Genomic DNA, 20,151 nt, shown 5'->3' with positions numbered 1-20,151 from the left:
TGACAAGTCAGTACTGACAATATCGAACAAGGTAGACCAATGATCAATATAACAGATGAATCAATTAAATGTTGTAGTTCAAGTCTTAACATTAAACACATCTCATTTTCCCAACACCTCTTGCTGTCAAATTTCTAAATATGGTTTAAGACAGGCACTCCCCCTCCATTGGGGGGGCACACACAGTATACTTTTTAATAGTATTTTTTGTTGTAATGCACTGTGTTTAAATATAAAAATCCAGTTTTCAAGGTCACCCATCTGAACTAGAAAGCGGGGCGGGGAATGTTCCAAATGCGCTGCACACAGGCCAAAATATACAGTCTCAAAGTACAGCCTGTACAAGAACGGAAACCCGAAAAGAATTTAACTCACTCGAAACTCCAGCACTTTGCAGTCAGAAGGAATATTAACCACAAATAAAGCTGTCCCGTCGTTCTGGCTTGTTTGCCTTCTCCCAGATTCTGCACCTTCTTGAACTAACACGTTCTCCTCCATTTGCTCATTGAAAGCAGTAGCCGTGAAGACAATGGGTATGTTTCTAGCAGGGGCATCTGCCGTATCCTTCACCTGCACCTATTAGAACAGAAACAAAATCATTTCACTATAATACAATCTTCTTTTAAAGCAGGGAGGGGAAACCTGTTTTCAACCTGAGGGCCACCTTCCATGGCCCATGGGCCATGGGCCAGCTGGAGGCAAAAGTGAACAGAGCAACAGGTGTAATTTTTACCTTTGCACTGTTGAGTAGTTTACAACACATACACATACTATCCTAAAATTCTCAAAAAAACTCACAAGTTAGCTGTTCTACATACACTTGCTAGAAAACTTGATACTGATTAGGATCCAGTCAATGTCTAAATCTCAGGTAAAGATTTTTGTGTGAGAGAGAAAGCTTCTATCCACAGAATCATAGCACTGTAGGGTTGGAAAGGGACCCTAAGGATCATCTAGCCCAACCCCTGCAATGCAGGAATATGCAGCTGTCCCATACGGGGAACGAACCTACAACCTTGGAGTCATCAGCACCACGCTCTAACCAACTGAGCTATCTTGAGATTTTCTAGGCTGTGCCCATGTATTAAGACAAGCCACGCGAAAGCTATCTGGAGTTAATTACTTTCGCTTCAGGCAAAAGGAGTCTTACAAAATTAAGACTTGGTGTTATGCCCTCAGTGTTTCCGAATGGTGTCTATAAGGAATTGCCTTTGGGGCACCATTTCTTTGTGTGTCGTTCTGCTCGCTACATCACTCAGTGTCCTCTACATAAATATCTGTCTGAGTGAGCTGCTCTGGTTCGCCAGAAGCGGCTTAGTCATGCTGGCCACATGACCCGTAAGCTGTACACCGGCTCCCTTGGCCAGTATAGCGAGATGAGCGCCGCAACCCCAGAGTTGTGCGCAACTGGACCTAATGGTCAGGGGTCCCTTTACCTTTACAATAGCCGCAGCCAGGGGTGGGGATCATAACATCAAGTGATTTTGTGTGCGCTCTGCTATTGGACAAGGAAAATTATGTTACCTTGCATGCATCTCTATTTGATTTAGCTGCCAGTAAAGTAAGAGCCAAATTTGTGGCTTTGCTGTGAATGTTATGGCTTACAGCTAAACAAATAAAATTGTTAATACTCTTACTACTGCTGAACTCTACCGTCTGTACAGGTAAACAACAAGGGAATGAAGCACAGCCAGATAAGGTGTGACCTGGGGAGAATCTGAGGGCCAGATAGTGAGGCTTAGAGGCCTACATTCTCTTCTCTCTCTCTCTCTCTATCTCTCTCTCTCTCTCACACACACACACACACACAGGCCTGAGGCACATCACCCACGTTTTAAACCATTTTCTTGTACAAAATATCAGTATTCTTTTATTATTAGAAATCAGAGACAGGTAACTGTTACCACATATATAATAGCAATCAAGGGATTCCCAGTTCAGTTGCAAATCTGAGCTGAAACCCTCTACAGTTTTTCACAGGCAATGACAGCAGTGTCAAAAATAACATCCATTTTCAATTATTTTTTGGCATATTTATTGTTGTGAACCACCATGAGACCTATGGATATAGGGTGGTATACAAATTTAGTAAATAATAATAAAATAATAATAATAAAATAATAATTGTTGAGTGAATGTTTGCTTATTTATGTATATTGCCTTCACTTTTGGTTGCCATCACTTGCCCTCACTCCTGCTATCACATAGCCAAATATGATTGGCTATGTGGTGCTGTGATGCCATCCTGTTCACTGCCGTGGGATTCCTGACTGAATGGGAAACAGCATCAAGGGAAAATCTGCCAAAGGAGCAGCAGCCAGATGAAACACTGGCACCAAACAGAACCGGGTGGGGAGAGAGATGACAAACATTTGCACAAACTAAGTGGATTTATTTGGGAACATTTCTTCCTCACTATCACACCAAGTAATAACGTTCTACCATATGCTTTATACTTCTCCAATTTGGAAAAGAGGGATAAATTTTATTTAGTTCACTTTTAAAGGAAAATGTGCCAAACCTGCACTTTATAAAATAACACTATGCCAGCCTGCATTCGTTCCTCATTTAATCTGGATTTACCCATTCTCATTCATTCGTTCATTCATTCAATGAATGAATACTGTTCGCTTCAGCTGGAAAACTTCCCAGAGTGGCTTACAAATTGATTAAAAAAACAAACAGTCCCTGCCCTCTTACTTAAAATCTAAAAAGACATGGCAGGTGGTGGAGAGGGAAGAGGAAAACAAGGAAATTAATTTTTCTGGGGGAAATCTAATTAAGTTGTGTTTGTTTGATCCTGTTACTGGTGATCAGCTGGCAATCTCTGAACGATCAATTTACATCTTTAAGCCCCCTTATCTGGACACAAATTAATATTCTTTCTTTTGAAGGAGTAGATGCTGCATGGGAGCAGGGATCTCATGATGTTGTTATTAGCATAGTATGGTAATTCCGCTGACTGTGCATTTCCTTTAGTCATGTTAACCAACCTTAATATAGAAGGGGAGTCCAGGCTTCACAAAAAGAGGAGTAGCAACCAAATTGAGTTTGTAAGGTGACAGAACATAATGGACACTGAAAAGTTCACTGTCTTCGCTATGGCCACCTGGCAAAAAAAATAGATGTTTCTTGTGAGAAAAGGACTGAATAATAATAAAAAAACACCAGTGTCATGTTAGCCATCCTGAGTTTCTTTCAGAAATAAGCTTTGTTTAGAACAAAATAAATAACTATTCTAGTATGAATTTTGGCAAATAAATGAACGTTCATGGTTTGTTTGTTTGCTTGTTTAAGAAATATTGCTTTTATTGATAATTTAAATATTTCTTGTAAACAACTTAGAGGTTTTACTACAAGTAAAGTTGTATATATCAAGTGGTCTATATTAACAAATGCAATAAATAGATAGTAAATTTATATCATGGTTCCCCCTTACTCGTCTTTAAACAAAAATGCTCCAAATATTGCAACCTTTCTTCAGAGGTAAGTTGCTCCACCCCCTTGCTAATTTTGGTTGCCTTTTTTCTGAAACTTTTCCAACTCTACACTATCCTTTTTGACATGAGGAGACCAGAACTGAACATGGTATTCCAAGTGTGGTCACACCCAGTGCTCCCCCCCCCAAAAAAAAAATGTTTAGGGATACTCTCCTTTTCCTGCTCATATTGAAATACTGTCCCTCAATGAGGCCAAACTTAGATTCACAAAATGTTTAGGGGTATGCGTACCCCTGCGTCCCCCTAGAAAAAAAGCACTGGTCACACAATATGACATAAGTGGGGCCAGAGATAGTGTGTGTGTGTGTGTGTGTGTGTGTGTGTGTGTGTGTGAATGTGAGATAATTACCTGTGGATTCCAGCACTGAAGCGGCAATATAAAGTATTGCGCCATCAAGCTCTTGGAGACTGCCGTAACCTAGTTCACCAACAGCTACTTTGCTGTTAAAATTGCACTCTGCTAATCCATTCTCCATCTGATGATCAAGATACATAACAGTATCAGAAACTATCCAGGCACAGAGACAGTTTTATTCATTTTATTTACAAAAAAATTCTATACCACCTTTCATCCAATGATTTCAAAGAGGTTTTAAAAAAATACAGTTATGTTTCATCTGCACTATACATTTAAAGTAGTATCATACCACTCTAAACAATCATGGCTTCCCCCCACAGAATCCTGGGAATTGTAGTTTGCTAAAAAAATGCTGAGAGTTGCTGAGAGAACTCCTTTCCCCCTCATCTATATACAATTCTCAGGGTGCTTTTACTGTACAACCCTCTTCCCAGGGAACTCTGGGAACTGTAGCTTTGTAAGGTGAATAGATCCACTAATTTCAGGGAGTCCAATCTGAATATAACTTAGTCGAATGCAGCATATACTGCCAATCCTGGCCCAATGGCATTGGCTGCCAATCACTTTCTGGGCACAATTCCAAGTGCTGGTTTTGACCTACAAAGCCTTAAAAGACTCAGGACCACAATACCTCCAGGCCTGCCTCTCCCCTTACAAACTGACCTGGACCTCGCAATGACCACCTGAGGCCCTTCTTCATGAGCCTTCGCTGTGAGAGACCTGAGGGGTGGCAACACAAGAAAGGGCCTCTTCTGCAGTGGCTCCTTGCCTGTGAAATGCTCTCACCAGTGAGGCTTGCCTGGCCCCTTCATTATATATTGTTAGACACTAGGCAAAAACATTCCTATTCTCCCAGGCTTTTAGCTAATTAAACAATCTATGGCCTTTTAAACAGGGTGGGGGTATTGTTTTTGTTTGCTGTTGTTATTTTTTTTTCTTCCCTATATTGGTAAACCGCCCTGTGATCCTCGGATGAAGGGCGGTATAGAAATTTTAACAACAACACTGAAAGGGCCGTGGGTTCCTTATCCATGGCATAAAGCAATACAGCCAACCAATTAGACTTGGATAGCAACCTGCAACACAGTGTCAACATAAGCCATTTCACACTATTGCGATGATACCCATTTCTAGCACCAAAGTGTTCATCAGTGGGATGGCTGACTGATTCACTTTTGAAATCAGGACACTAAACTAAAAAGAACAAAAATAACTTCATTCGTTGACCTAGTTTTGGGGACAAATGCTTCTGAATCCTGAAAGGAGCACCAAAATATTTGGCAGTTGTTTGCCGAATTACAAATCCTGGCAACTCTGAAGTACGTTTCTCATTTTTAGCTGATCTGAAGAATGAAAAATTCTAAAGAACACCAACGTTTTCTTGCCTGGAAAATATATTGGCATCTGCCCAAGTAATAGCAAATATTTCAAACTGAGTTCCCAGAAGCAGCTGGAAATGGAAGCAGTTCAAAGACATGCACTCTCACCCACTCAAGGGAGGACCTGGCTGGAAGCCGGGTCTGCATCATCTTAAATCCAAGTAACTGATGTTTAAGTGGCTTGTGGACTGGGCTGTTAGTTAAAATGTGGAAACGGTTGGCTTCCAAGTCAAACCATTTATATATTTTTAAAGAGTGAAGATTTGGGATGGGGGGAGATATTCAGTTGGGTTTGCATTTTAATTAACACTGAAACAATGCACAAACCAAAATGGTTTTGTTTTGTTTTTTAATTCTCTAATTCAAAAGTGTCCAAACTGCATATATGTACATAGATGTGTATCATTAGTAAAAATATCCACATTAAAAATGCATGTATTGTATATAATATATATATATATTAGTGAAAATAACACAAAAAATGCACCTATTACTGAAAAGAACATTGGGAGAGACTTTGCAGTTGGTTCCAACTCATGGGCTAGTGGTTGTCTTTTCCTGCTATGAGACAATCTTCCTCATAAACATTTCTAGATGCCAATGGTGGCTGGTGCCTACTAGAGACTGGTAGAGCATAAGGCAGGGAGCCCAGCAGCAGCTGGCACCAGAGCTAGTGACAGGCAGAGCCAACAAATTATAGTTTTGTCCCCATCTACGTCCCTGCTGAGTCCTGCAAGGGCAACTTTGAACCTAAAGAGGAGGAAGCTGAGAGGCAGTGCCACGCCCTGGACTGCTTGTCAGTAAGAAGCCAGACTGAGACTGGTGAAGTGCCCCACTCGCCCTGATGGATGAGTTTGCATCTGTCTGTTTCAAGAGAGTGCACCTCTGGGGATGAAGTCAAACTGCACAGTGACCTCTCCAGGATGCTAGCCTGGGCAGTGCACAGTCATACCTCACGTTACAGACGCTTCAGGTTCCGTTTTTTCAGGTTATGGACATGCCAAAACCCGGATGTACTGGAACGGGTTACTTCCGGGTTTTGACAGCCGTGCATGCACAGAAGCGCTAAATTGTGCTTTGCGCATGCGCAGAAGAGCCAAATAGCAATCCGCGCAGCTCTGCAGGTTGCGAACGCCGCGGGTTGCGAAAGTGCATCCCGCACGTATCACGTTCGCAACCCGAATGTCCACTGTATACAGAAGTCCTAGGCTGCTCAGATAACAAGACTCCCCTCTCAGACTCATCCTACATCAAGAGTGAAATTTATCCTTTACTTTTGAAGCATGGATGTAGGAAAAGCTCAAGTTCAAGCAGGCAAAATATACTGGTGAGCTGTCTACTGTGAACTTCTCATATGTGTTAGAATCGGTAGCTTTTCCATGCACACATGCAGAAGTGGCAACCAGAAAATGACAACAACAACAAAAATCCCCTCACACAGTTTCATGTTCGCTATAGGGAAATTCAAGTGCACTTCTATCATTCACAGCTGACAGCAAACCAGAACTATGTTTGCTCAAACAAAGTGCATTTCTGTAAACCACCCTGTGATCTCTGATGGAGGGTAGTATTGAAATTTACATAATGATGATGATGATGATGATGCACCTGGCACAACAAATCCAGAGTTTTTGCTGGGAAATGCACTGAAAAGCATAGGATGAATGAATAATTAGCAGGAAGATGTTTAAATGCTACACAAGCAAATCAGAACAAAAGCGCAATGAAGTCCAAATATCATCGAACCACCACGTAAACTTTGTGCAAGCAAATCAGGATGGATGCTCAATAAATAGGTCCTCTGGGAGAGCCCTAAAATGTGCTCTTTCAGGTTTAAAAATGAAAAGCATTGACTGTGAATACAAATATTAATTATTATAGATTTGGGGGGACACACCCCAAATCCTAGAAATTAATAAATGGTAGGATTTTGATTATTTGGAATGTTGAAGGGAAACTTGCAGGCCAGTGGGAAAATACAGGCTAAGCTTTCTTTCCAAGCCAGGGCCTCACCTGGGATTGAGGCATTAAAATGACGAAATGTCATGTTAGCCCATCTGAGAGCCTGAGCGTGGGAAGACAGGGGTTGCCGTGGTGACAGGATGTGGGTTCACAGTGACAGGAAGAGTCTTTTAGAACAAGGTGTGCTAGGAAGAAGATGGGGAAGAAGAAAGACTGGAAGAGATGCCTTTGACTCCACGTCTGCACTGCCGTAGGAGACAAGCCTTGCTTGAAAGGACCATGCTGTAAGATCTGGACTTTTTAATAAATTGCTGGTCCGAATGTGTTTTGTTTTGTTTTAAAATGTTACATGGTCCTGCTAGAGTACGGCTTACTTTCATGGAAAATCAACAAGGCATCAACTGATGTGGCCTGGCTTCTCAAGCCAAGATAAAACCGTTCTGTGATGAGGTACTGTCTGCTCAATTTCAGTCCAAAGTAGCCTGTGGTTTGTTCATGTTTTCCTTATGCCCTTGATAGTAGTAGTTTAAAATTGGAATGCTGACACTCAATAACTGTCAGGGTAAACCTGGAGACAGATCTAAACCTCAGAAGCTACACTGGGAACTGTGACAGGAGGCCTGATGTAATTATTTTTGATCCAACCTTACCTCAATGCGTTGCAATGCTCTGGGAAGCATCTTTTTTTCAGCTCCTTGAATTATTCCAAAACGGACATAAACTTGAGCATTAGCCAATCTCTTGTTGTAAAAATATCTTGAAAATAACAGCAAAGTAGAAGTATTATTATTATTATCACTACTATTACTATTGCTGCTAGTACTACTACTACTACTATTATTATTATTATTATTATTATTATTATTATTATTATTATTTCAATTTAGTACCCACCCTTTATCATAACACCACAGGGTGAGATACTACAATTTAAAAGACAATATTAAAAACAGTTCAAAACAAAACCACTCCACCAGTTATTGACACTGTTTCACAGAAAACTATGAGCTAAACTTATAGTAGTAACTGATTTATTTCAGACAAGAAGGGTTTTGTTGCTTTGTTTAAAAAATGTATCACAATGAGGTAAAGAATGAAATTTCAGAAGCGCTGGGTTCTGTCACATTAGTCCTACTTGGAGTAGGCCCACTGAAATTAACTGCAAGAGTAATTTAGGTTGATTAATTTCAGTGGGTCTACTCTGAGTAGAATTTAGTTAGATTAACATGTATTTTGAGCTATAATTTTAGCTTCAATATACGGTATGTTTTAACGATTCATTATAGTTCTATTTTGGGGTTTGTAAGCTCTTTAACTTTGATTTTTATTGACAATTTTAATGTATATTTTATATTGTATGTAAACCGCTAAGAGGTTTTATGTTGTATCCATTGCTAGTCCTATTCAAAAAGGACCCACTGAAATTAATGCTCGTTACTAACTTAGATCTAGAAATTTCAATGTGTCCACTCAAAGTAGAAGTTAGATGAACATAACCTTTTATTTACAATTACGTGGTATATACCGGTACATTTTGTTAGATAAACAACTTCAACCAATTATAGCAGAAAACAAGAGTACAAACAATTAAGAGGAAGAAAACCATGTTCTACATTCCAGAATCCACTACAGCTTTGCAGAGGATACAAGACAAGACTCTTACATTGCAAATCCCGCCCCCCTCCCCATTAAAAATAATTGCTTTTAAAAAGCAAACCCAAAGACAAGCAAGAAGGATGCAATATGCACAAGCCCGCCTTACCTCGCTTTAATAATGATCCTGAATTGTTCAAATTGCTGAGAGCTTATAAAATTCTTTTCTGGTTCTATCATGACAGAGAAGCTTGGCAATGCTTGAAATGTGAAGTGGAAGAAAGCTCAGTTAAACCCTTTTACTTTTAAGTACTGTATAAAAGAGATCAAATCTATTTCTGCAGAACATTCACTGCTTAGGGCTAGCACCTGTTTTCACCAGCCTTCCTCCCAGAGTTTGGAGGCATGTGCTTAGACCAGCTCCTTGCTTAAGAACAGGAAAGGGGGAGAAATTTGATTCAGTTCAAATTTAGAAGCAAACTTGCCTGATTCTCACTTTTTGAAACAATATGTGAATTGAAGCACAATCACCCTTCAAAAACTGGCACTACTCTGAATTTTGCAACACGGTTCTCAAATTAAGTAATGCATACAATGATGCATATATTAGGGTAAAGTATGCATATTAATGCAGTCATTAGTGAACATAACATACAAAAATACGGGAAGCTGCTTTTCAAATATCTGGATATCAGGCAAATCTGCTTATAAAAATGTGCATATTAGGAGAGATAGCACCCAGTGGGTGCTATCATGTCCTAATGGGTGCTATCATGTCCTCTCTCAGTTCTCTCCATGCTGATAACCAGCTGGAAGTTTTCCTTGCATAATTGTAGAACATGCTTCCAATGAGCTTATTATTAATTAGATTTCTTACTCACCCAGGGCTGGTTACAGCAATTAAAAAATACATAATGAAAACAGTTTGAAACACATTATAGTCAAGGGGATAAGGTGGGTGCTAATCTATATATTTGTATATCTATACGGTGTTAAAGGCCAGGGTGAAGATGTCTGACTTCAGCATAAACCAGAAACTACATAACAAGGGTGCCAAATACACCTCTGTGGGGAGGGAATTCCATGCCTTAGGGGCTGTCACAGAGAAGGCCCTATTTTGGGCCACCAACCTCCATACTTCTGAGGGCAGCAGAACTACCAAGATGGCTCCCTCTGCTGATCTTAACACCTGAGAGGGATTGTAAGGAAGGACGTGGTCTCTCAGATATTTGGGGCACAAGTCGTTTAGTACTTTAAACAGATAATTAGGTATGGTAGCCCTCAACTGCTTAACCATTCATGAAATTAATCCACTGATGAAATTCATTAAATTTATATCCCACTCTTCCTGCCCCCACTCCCCGCCAAAGGAGCCTAGGGCAGCAAACCACGAGCAACAAAACAATACAATTAAAAACAAAACAAAACATTTACAAACATCTAAGGACATCTAAAAACAGTTAACAAATAAGTATGTCCATCTTACTCATTACCAGTTCAAAGAATATTATAATGTACCTCCCCCAAAAAGAGAATTACAGTAGTGAATTGGCATTATAGTATCTATATAAATATCCACATTACCATATTCTTTAACTTGAAACCCTGTTTTGGCAGAGGTTGTGAAATCCTTTTGATACTTGGCTTTTATTGTCCAGTAACCATATCTATGGGGAGAAAGATAAGATATTTTTAAAAAAAAAATGGGAAAAGGGAGCCTTAAAGCCACACACTGAACTTCTTGGCTGAGCAGGAATTTGGACCCAGTTTCCCTGGTCAAGCCTCTAACCAATAAAGTTGTGCCCATGGGCTAGGCTAGGGCATCTTTCTTTTTTTTTTTCTTTTCCTTTTTCTTTTTCTTTTTGCAGAAAAGTGTCCCCTGTGCTGTTTTAGACTTCAACACCTTTTTCTCTGTATTTTAGTTCCTTCTCCTCTGCAAAACTGCACAGACAGAGGGTGACCGACAGAAACGAAGATGTTAATTTCGCTTTATTTCCTTTCAGTAACGTTTTACAAATGTTTGTGGTTTCAGATCGGTTCCAAGAAATTGGGGGAATTGTTACTGTGAAGTTCCTTCCAGGCTTGCCTCTAAGCAAATAGCTTTACAAAGTTTTACCAAGCAGAGCTCTGCTGCGCGTGTAGTAGCCTGTGTGTTTCTCCTGCCATGCCCCTATGTGCCAAAACTCCAACAAACTATATGTTTCCCTCTCTTATGGCAAAATCCCAACTCCATTCCCTATTATATTTGAAGGCAAACCACTGCTTAATGCAGCAAGAAGTGACAGAAAGTAGACAAGGAAGGTGAAAGAGAGAGAGAGAGAGAGAGAGAGAGAGAGAGAGAGAGAGAGAGAGAGAGAGACTATATTCTCAAAACAGAATGACTTGCTGACTGGCAAGATGTTAATTTTGCTTAATTCCCTTCCAGTATTGTTTGAGGTTACAAATAGCTTGCAACTGATTGGGCTGAACACTATGCAACTGTGATGTTTCATGCTGGTTTGTATCAAACCAATTAGCATTACAAAGCTCAACTATGGCATGTAATATGCAATATTTTTCTTATAGTTGTAAATTACAGTGCTTTTGTTTTTTGCTTTTTCTATTGAATAAACCGCTGTTAACTGTGTGTGCCATTGTAATGGATTGCTTTGAAGTCGTTTCTGCACCAAGTAATTTTTAGCCTCCAATTCCCCCCCCCAACCCATCCCGTATTTTGCCTGACCTGTCCTTTATTTTGCCCAACCAAAAGTGGCAACCCTACCATGGGCCCTACGACGCCCTTGTCATACCCTTCAACATTTCTCTGATGAAAATAAGGAAGTCCTACCATACCCTTCAACATTTCTCTGATTAAAATTAGGACATCCTAAGGAAAAGCAGAGCATTCTGGGATCAAATCAGAAACTGGGATGATGGCTTCTGTAAATCCATGACTGTCCCTGAAAAATAGGAATACTTGGAGGGTCTGCCTTGAGGTCTTCACCTTGCACTCACAAAACCTGATTCACCACACACAGAGAGACACAGCTCCTTTGAGATGGTGAAAGTTATTTTTTTTAATCCTTTGAAATTTACACAGAGCTTAAGAAGGAAATTAGAAGGGTGACTCTCTTGCCCACTTCCTCTTTCAACTCTGTGTGCTTTTCAGCACTGGGATTAATTCTACAGGACCTGGCTTGTGCATTGATTGCTTGGAAAACGTAGTCTGTGTGCATGCATTTCATTTCTTTTTGTTTTGGGGAAGGGCAATGGCAGGCAGAATGGGGGAGCAAAAAGTTTGCCAGGGGGGGTGGCACCCAGTGGCGTAGCGTGGGTTGTCAGCACCCGGGGCAAGGCAAGTAATTTGCGCACCCTAACCCGTGGATTTGCGCCCCCTAACCCGTGGATTTGCGCCCCCTAACCCTAACCCCCAGATGTTGCGCCTGGTGCGGCCAGCCCCCCCTGCACCCCCCACGCTACGCCACTGGTGGCACCCACTCCACTCGCTCCAAAATCTAAATTTGCTGTGGGACCTAAAAACCTCAGCAACCCTGATCTAGTCACTGAACCACATTGGTGTTGTTAAGTGTGAGAGAGTTCTTTGGAGACCCCAATCCCCTCTCAAAGCTGGGAACAGATTGATAGTTAAATCACTCTGAGTATTGTAGCTGTTTGATGGGGATAGCGGTCTCAGCACCCTGAATAAACTACAGTTCCCAGGATTGGGGGGGGGAGGCAATGACTGTGTCATGTGCTTTGAAACTGCTTTAAATGTATAGATGAATGTATAGATGGGGTCTGTGAGTGTTAGTATCTCTCTTTTGGAAATCGTGCCCATTCATACCCTCCAACATTTCTCCGATGAAAATAGGGACATCCCATTCCAGAATAATAATTTTACTATTTATACCCCGCACATTTTACTGGGTTGCCCCAGCCACTCTGGGCAGCTTCCAACATATATAAAAGAATAACAAAACATTAAACTTTTTTTTTTTAAAAAAACCTCCCTATACAGGATTGCCTTCAGACGGCTCAGGGGTCAGATAACTCCATACCCTCCGACATTTCTCCAATGAAAATAGGGACATCCTAAGGAAAAGCGGGACATTCCGGGATCAAGTCAGAAATCAGGACAGCTTCTCTAAATCAGGGACATCCCTGGAAAATAGGGACACTATGGAAGGTCTGCACAATGAAGCTTACAACAATTCTATGATTCTATGACTGCAGTCAGTCAAGTCTGAGCCACCACACTGAAACAGTGCAATGTAGCCTGCGATTAGAGAGGGCTGGCGGACAGCATTAAAAAAATAGAGCTGTCATCTTTTCCTTAAGGAAGAAACCAGTTATGTTGCTCCTTGCTTTCAAACACCAAATGAATTTCCAGCACCCCCTAGAGGGCTAAAGGGAAACATGTTTTGCACCCTTTCAAATACAGTGGTACCTCAGGTTACATACGCTTCAGGTTACATACGCTTCAGGTTACAGACTCCTCTAACCCAGAAATAGTACCTCGAGTTAAGAACTTTGCTTCAGGATGAGAACAGAAATCGTGCTCTGGTGGCACAGCGGGAGCGGGAGGCCCCATTAGCTAAAGTGGTGCTTCAGGTTAAGAACAGTTTCAGGTTAAGAATGGACCTCCAGAACGAATTAAGTACTTAACCCAAAGTACCACTGTACATTGAGAGTGCTGCACATCCCCTTTATTGTATCTTTAAGGGATTTTGTAAGGGCCAAACGAGATGTGATGTGATGTTAACTGCACAGGTGACATTAAAATGCATGGTTTAAAAAAAAATCTAAACAGCAATCAAGGTGGAGCTGGAGTTCCAGGAAGACCACAGCGGTCAGGGAAGAAGAATCAAAGTACAGTGGTACCTCAGGTTAAGTACTTAATTCGTTCCGGAGGTCCGTACTTAACCTGAAGCTGTTCTTAACCTGAAGCACCACTTTAGCTAATGGGGCTTCCTGCTGCCACTGTGCCACTGCTGCACGATTTCTGTTCTCATCCTGAAGCAAAGTTCTTAACCTGAAGCACTATTTCTGGGTTAGCAGAGTCTGTAACCTGAAGCGTATGTAACCTGAGGTACCACTGTATTTTCCTCACAGCTGTAGTTCCAACCAAAGTCCCTCCCCTTAAAACTGTTCTGTGGGACTGGTAGGGTGGAAAGCAGGTGGAAAGGGGGGGAGGCAAAAGTAGGTATCGCTAGAGCCAATGTGTCAACTAATTCTAGTTTTGTCTCCATCCTCCTCCATGTGGAATTCCTCAAGGGATAACACTAAGGAGGAGGGAGCTGACAGACAATGCTGTTCTCTGGATTGGTTGACAGTAAAGCAAGATGAGCGCCACAACCCCAGAGTTGTCCGCGACTGGACCTAACGGTCAGGGGTCCCTTTACCTTTACTTTTAAGGTAAACAGGTAAGGCAGGGTAAGGGCAGGTAGACTGATGTTCCCATTCCCCTAATGGAACAATCTCCACTGAAGCTGCTATTTATGCATTGTTAAACTATGGAACTTGTAGTAAGGGCCACCAAACAAGATGGCTTCTAAAAATAATTAAACGAATTCATAAGAGGAGAGGCCTATCAGTGGCGACTAGCCATGATAGCTATGCTCTCAGTGGTTTTCAACTAGTGTGTTGTAGCACCCTGGGGCACCTTGAATGATGGTCAGGTGTGCTGCGAGCAACACGGATCTCCATCCCTCTTTCCTTCCCTCCCTCCTCTGATGCCCTCTTGCTTCTCTGTCTCCCAGAGGTTTACAGTGGCTCTAGCAATAAGCTCCCCAGGCAAATGGTGCTTCTGGGGCTGGCCAGGGGGTGCTGGTTGCCAGGAGCTGAGGTGGCCTCAGAATAAAGTGGGTCAGTGTGAGGAGGCACCTCTCTTTGGGGCAGGGGGCATGGCTCAGAGACCAGGAGCAGCTGCGGGAGCTGCCCGGAAGGCTGGCAAGAAGAAGGGAGGAGGCTGAGGGAACACTCCCCAAGGGAGGGTGTTCAAAAAGGAATGAGGGGGTGCCAGCTCTGCAGGCAAGGGGTGACATAACAGGGCATCTGAGGCTCGTGCATGTTTCCCCATATGGTGCGTCACAGAAAGAATGTACCTGGTCAAGGGAGCCATGGACTCAAAAAGGTTGGAAACCTCTGCTCTGTAAACACCACAGCTGAAGGCAGCAGGGCTTCTGAATACCATTTCTTGAAACCAGAGGAGGGGAAAGTGTTCTTGTGCTTGGTTCCTGCTTCCTGGTTTCCCCATAGGCACCTGGTTTACCATTGAGAGAACAGGACACTGGACAGAAGCCCCTTGCAGTGCAAAGAATGGCTCAGGGGAGATTTTGCTGGGACTTTGTTGGGAGAAATGGTCCAACTCCCCTGCCCCACAATTGCATTTCCACTGTTGCTCATCACCACACCACAAGCGGATTTTTATAGCCAGGAAACTAAATTTATTCAGCCTATACCACAGAGAAGCCTAGCAGCAGACGTCATGGTGGGGCTGAAGTCCTTATCTAACACAGAGGCAGATTTAGGGAAGAGCTCCCATTGCTCGGTCCTTGCTCCTGCCAACCTAGCAGTTCAAAAGCACGGCAAAGTGCAAGTAGATAAATAGGTACCACTCTGGCGGGAAGCTAAACGGCGTTTCTGTGCGCTGCTCTGGTTCGCCAAAAGTGGCTTAGTCATGCTGGCCACATGACCTGGAAACTGTACACCGGCTCCCTCGGCCAATAAAGCGAGATGAGCGCCGCAACCCCAGAGTTGGCCACGACTGGTCCTAATGGTCAGGGGGTGGTTACCTTTAACCAGTTCTGCTTCCCTGGGTACAGAGCCTGGGGGTGGGTGGGTACTACAACTATGATGTAGTGAATTGAGCAGAATGCAAGAGGCAATGGAATATCGAATTCTGGACTTGCAGAGGGTGCTGCTGAGATTTGAAAGACCAAAGTTCACCCCTGCCTGACAGTCCAGCAGGTGGATCACTGTCTCTTACTGGGAGCCCTTGAAGGCAGCCTTGTATCAGGATGTTGTTAATGTTTGATGTTTTACTATGTTTTATATATATGCTGTAAGCTGCCCCGAGTGGCTGGGGAAACCCAGCCAGATGGGCGGGGTATAAATAATAAAATTATTAATCATAATAATTTTGGGATGGGATGGAGTAAGGCAGTCAGGAGGGTTTTAGGGTGCAGAAGTATCAACAGGAGTGCTGGATGGGCTCAGCCATCGTGTTTGCACCATGCTGAGCTTGTCACCACCTCACCCCTCACCCTCCCAGAAATGAGCAGCAACTCACCTGTCAGGTGGTCAGATAAGTGCCTCTGCCCCATCATATCAACCACTAGTGGAGACAAACCTTCTTCCTTTTCCTTCCACTCAATATTTGGTCTCCAGTTTTGAGAGGTTTTATCTAATGAATGGATTTGTAAAATGATACTGAAACCCCCACCCCCCTCCACCATGTCAAGGCTCCAAAATTATTTGACAGTAGTGACAAATATTCGCTGCACCATGGGATAAGTCCTGATCAATCCACTATATTCAGGCTATATAAAAAAGATTTTAAAGCTGACTGAGCACACATCCCTCATACTAAATAAAGGAAATGTTTCATTCAAACCATAACATTTAAAATATGAACGGATCTACTTAGGATATGGTGGGATTTTGAAGTCAGGGAAAGATAAAATCCCAGTGACGTCCTCTTCTTCGATAATATCCACTTCTACTCCATCAGGATCCTTTACAGAAAATAAAAACAGCTTTTACAGCTATGGCACAATGTTAATTATCCAAATGAGTAAGATAGCATATATGTCTTAGGATAATCAAGTACAGAAATCCACAAAGGATGTATGCTCTTTTGAATCTTTTTACCAATTTTTTAAATGAATTATCTCCAACTTAGGATATTTTTGAACTGGACGAGGCTATCACACCCACACCATATGTTTAAACTACCTGTAATGAACTTTAAAGCACATGGCTTCCCACAAAGGAATCTGGGAACTGTAACTTACCTATTACAAGAGCTGCAGCTCCCAGCACCCTTAACAAACTACAGTTCCCAAGATGCTTTGGGGTGAGCCATGTGCTTTCAATGCAAGGTGTGACTGTAATGAAGCAACGAAAGAGCACAATTATATTCCATGAAGAGCTTGAGCATTCCCCTAGCTGCTCAGTGAAAGCTGCTAATTCAAGGTCTTGGTGGAAATGATTATTCCAGGCCACATAAGGACACCTGGTATTCCTTACCATTCCTGGTGCTCCTTGACTGCTTTGAACGGCAAAGTGTGGCAGTGCATGTACTTTGGAACTCCCTGCCTATTGAAATCAAGCAGGCACCTTCCCCATACACTTGTTGGTGCCTGCTAAAATCACTCCCATACTCCACATGGCATAATGATGAAGCTGAGCCCCGCCTCAATTCGAAACCGAAGAATTTTTCACATGCACACAGGATAATGTGAGGAAAGAATTTTTCACATGCACTATGGCATAACTGCTTGTTTTCTAATTGCTTGTAACAACCATACACCTACATATATGCTTTAGAGTTCAATATGAGTCAATAAACTCCTTTGACTAGTCAAGTAATTAGTTCCATAATACAATATTAATAAAAGCTTACAAATACTTCAAGAGAACTGGTTTTACCATCTTCTTCTTCTTTTTCATCTTTTCTCATCTGCCCCTTTTAAAAATAAGCTGCCTAGCTCCTTAATAAATCTCATAAGCACAAGTGCACAAAAGCTAATTTCACACTGCAAAAATTAATATTTTTTGACACGGCACAAAATGTGTCTAGCTGCATGTTAGACTCACCACAAATGTTAAGGTGGCAGATCTTCGTGCTGGCTTCAGTTCTTCATTCAAAGAATAGACCCTGACCTTCACTGTAATGTAAAAATGCTTATTTAACTTACTTTATTTATAAGGAAATCTTTCCCTCACTTTCAGTCCCATTAGGGCCTCCCAAGGCAGCTACCGACAAAACCATAAGCACAAGAAAACCATCAACCAATAGCAAAAGAAACACACACAGCCACAGTAGCAGTGCAATGGCAATCAACAGCAACCAATGTTAACTATAATTAATCACCAGACAGATTACACTCATGGCATTTTCGGGGGGTGGGGAGTCAGGGTGCACACTTAGGTATCACCTAAGTAGCAGGACATCACCATGCATAAACTTTGCATTTCTGTGTGTGGATTCTATTTTTTTATTTATATCTTGCCTTACTCCCAAGATGAGATTCAAGACAACTTCCAAAATTTAAAAACATCAATTAAAGAAAGAAAGAAAGAAAGTTAAATGCAATAGTTAAAATACATCAAAACACATTTAGAACCAGCAATTATCTCAATAGGAAAGTTTTAGCCTGCTGGTGGAAGGCTAATAAGGAGGAAATGGCCACAATATGGGACTGTTAGCAGACCTTGTAGCTTGGATGAATTATATTGGAATAATCACTTGCAGTTTCTGGAGTTCAAAGGATATATTCATGTTGGAACGACTTACAGGGTGAGAGGAGATGCAAGAGAGAAAGTAGCTGACATCTTGTCTCAATAAGTTGGAAGAAACAACAAAATAGCTAAGCTTGTAGGAGTGGAGTTAACTTTGACAGAGATCATTGGCTAGATCACTGGACAAACAGTGTCTTGTGTGATTTAAAGTAACACATGCAGTAACTACAAACTCAAGAGAAGGAAATTTACAGTATTTGCTTTTCTGCAACAGAGACCTACTACTACTGCACTATTATTGTGCTATTGTGTCAATGACACATAGCAGAACACACACAAGAAGTTTGGAAGACCACAAGTTGAATTATTAATTGATTCAGTGCTATAGGTTAAAAATGTTTGGGACTTCTAAATAAAACAAGATCAGGATAATGTGAATTGCCACCAAGTGTTTAGCAAAAGGAAAGCTGACTTTACCTGACTGATCCGGGGTGTAAACAGGTTTGTCAGTCTGAATAAAGAGAAAACCATTCTCATATGTAATAGGCATTTTCTTCTCTCTTGTAAAGTGTGGAGAAATGGCTTCCAAATACACATGCCCAATTGAATTCTTTGGGTCTCTGCTTGACAAATCTTTTGGCTGAATCTAGAAATGAGATAGAGAGTAGTTTTAAAAACATGCATGCCAGAGTAACCCATTGGAGGAAAACAGTGACCGATAGCATTTTGTGGTTGCAAGGGTATTGCCCTGCATATGTTAAGTCATGATTTATTTATTTAAACATTTTAAAATGTTTTTGGGCATTACACATGCAAGCACCTGTAATCAAAAATACAAACAAAAAATAATCAAAAGAGTATAAGAGAGCTAGTATGGACTTATGATTAGGTTGATGTACTAGGTGTTAAATAGTGGGTAGACATAGCAGACGACACAGCGATTTCTGCAAAGCAGCTCTTTATTTGTAAGCTGGAACAGAACTGAACAGCAAACAGCTCAGCCGGCCTGCTTTTACAGGCAGCCGGCTGTCAACATTGTAGCAACAACAACCCAGGGTTTCCTGCCTAAAATAACTGACATGGACAGTGAAAACTACATACACGATACTCCTGGTGGCCAGGGTGAGAACTTCAATACATAACACCAGGACCTAGGAGACCAGGGTTCAAATTCCCACTCAGCTATGAATCTATGGGATGGGCCACCCCTGCAATGCTGGGCATGACCAGAGGCAAAAGTGGATGGAGCAATGGATGTATTTTTGTACAGTAGGTGACTTTCTATACACAAATAACCCTTCTTTGTCCTCCAACCAGGCAAGCAAGAGGCATTATTAGAGTTCAAAGGCACATTCAAGCCAGACAAAAACACTTTAAAGTACAAAGCAGGGCCAGTGGTGGGTAAGGTCCATGGTGAGTTCTGAAGGCCACATAGAGAGGCCTGGAGGGCCTGAAGTTCCCCAACATTGTTATAAACCAAGCACATACATGTATCAGAAATGCTGTACTACATACCGTTAAGGTTACAGCTCCTTGAAACTTATTGGCAGGTGTTAACTGAACACGACCAGAGGCGAAAGTAGTTTGCTTATCTGGGAAGCTTTTCACAGATATTGTGACTGGAAACTCTTGTTCATACCCAAAGGCTTGAATCACCACCATCTCAGAGGCCCCAACGCGGAACATTTTGGGTGAAGAAACGACATAACTGTAAGAGAAAGGGGCATCATTTTTTATTTTATTTTTATGGATTCCAAGGAAAGCTAATAAAGTACTGTCTGAAAAATGGGGGTGGGGTAGGTTTATTAAGCACTTAAATGACAGTCAACAGCAGGGGGCCCATGTACTGTACTCCGTTTATATAAGGATAAACTGTGCTCAGTTTCCATATTTAAAACAAACTGACCAAACCCTA

The 20,151-nt window shown here is 41.7% G+C and overlaps 1 protein-coding gene across 3 annotated transcripts in view; it reads right to left on the bottom strand.

Moving 5' to 3' along the window:
* The window catches only part of C5 (complement C5), a 70,597-nt gene that overhangs the window by 45,682 nt on the left and 4,764 nt on the right, over positions 1 to 20,151 (bottom strand). For all 3 annotated transcript variants that reach the window (XM_083597136.1, XM_083597137.1, XM_083597138.1), the window contains exons 2-11: positions 19,752 to 19,944; positions 18,714 to 18,882; positions 17,592 to 17,662; positions 16,416 to 16,507; positions 10,377 to 10,459; positions 8,962 to 9,052; positions 7,850 to 7,955; positions 3,850 to 3,976; positions 2,994 to 3,109; positions 376 to 576 (exon numbers count right to left, since the gene is read on the bottom strand). In XM_083597136.1, the coding sequence (XP_083453262.1) occupies positions 376 to 576; positions 2,994 to 3,109; positions 3,850 to 3,976; positions 7,850 to 7,955; positions 8,962 to 9,052; positions 10,377 to 10,459; positions 16,416 to 16,507; positions 17,592 to 17,662; positions 18,714 to 18,882; positions 19,752 to 19,944 (1,249 nt within the window). The remainder of the gene's footprint in view (positions 1 to 375; positions 577 to 2,993; positions 3,110 to 3,849; positions 3,977 to 7,849; positions 7,956 to 8,961; positions 9,053 to 10,376; positions 10,460 to 16,415; positions 16,508 to 17,591; positions 17,663 to 18,713; positions 18,883 to 19,751; positions 19,945 to 20,151) is intronic.

Source organism: Podarcis filfolensis, assembly GCF_964270895.1.
Source record: "Podarcis filfolensis genome assembly, chromosome: Z".
Taxonomy (NCBI): domain Eukaryota; kingdom Metazoa; phylum Chordata; class Lepidosauria; order Squamata; family Lacertidae; genus Podarcis; species Podarcis filfolensis.
This window is presented reverse-complemented; position numbering and strand designations above follow the sequence as displayed.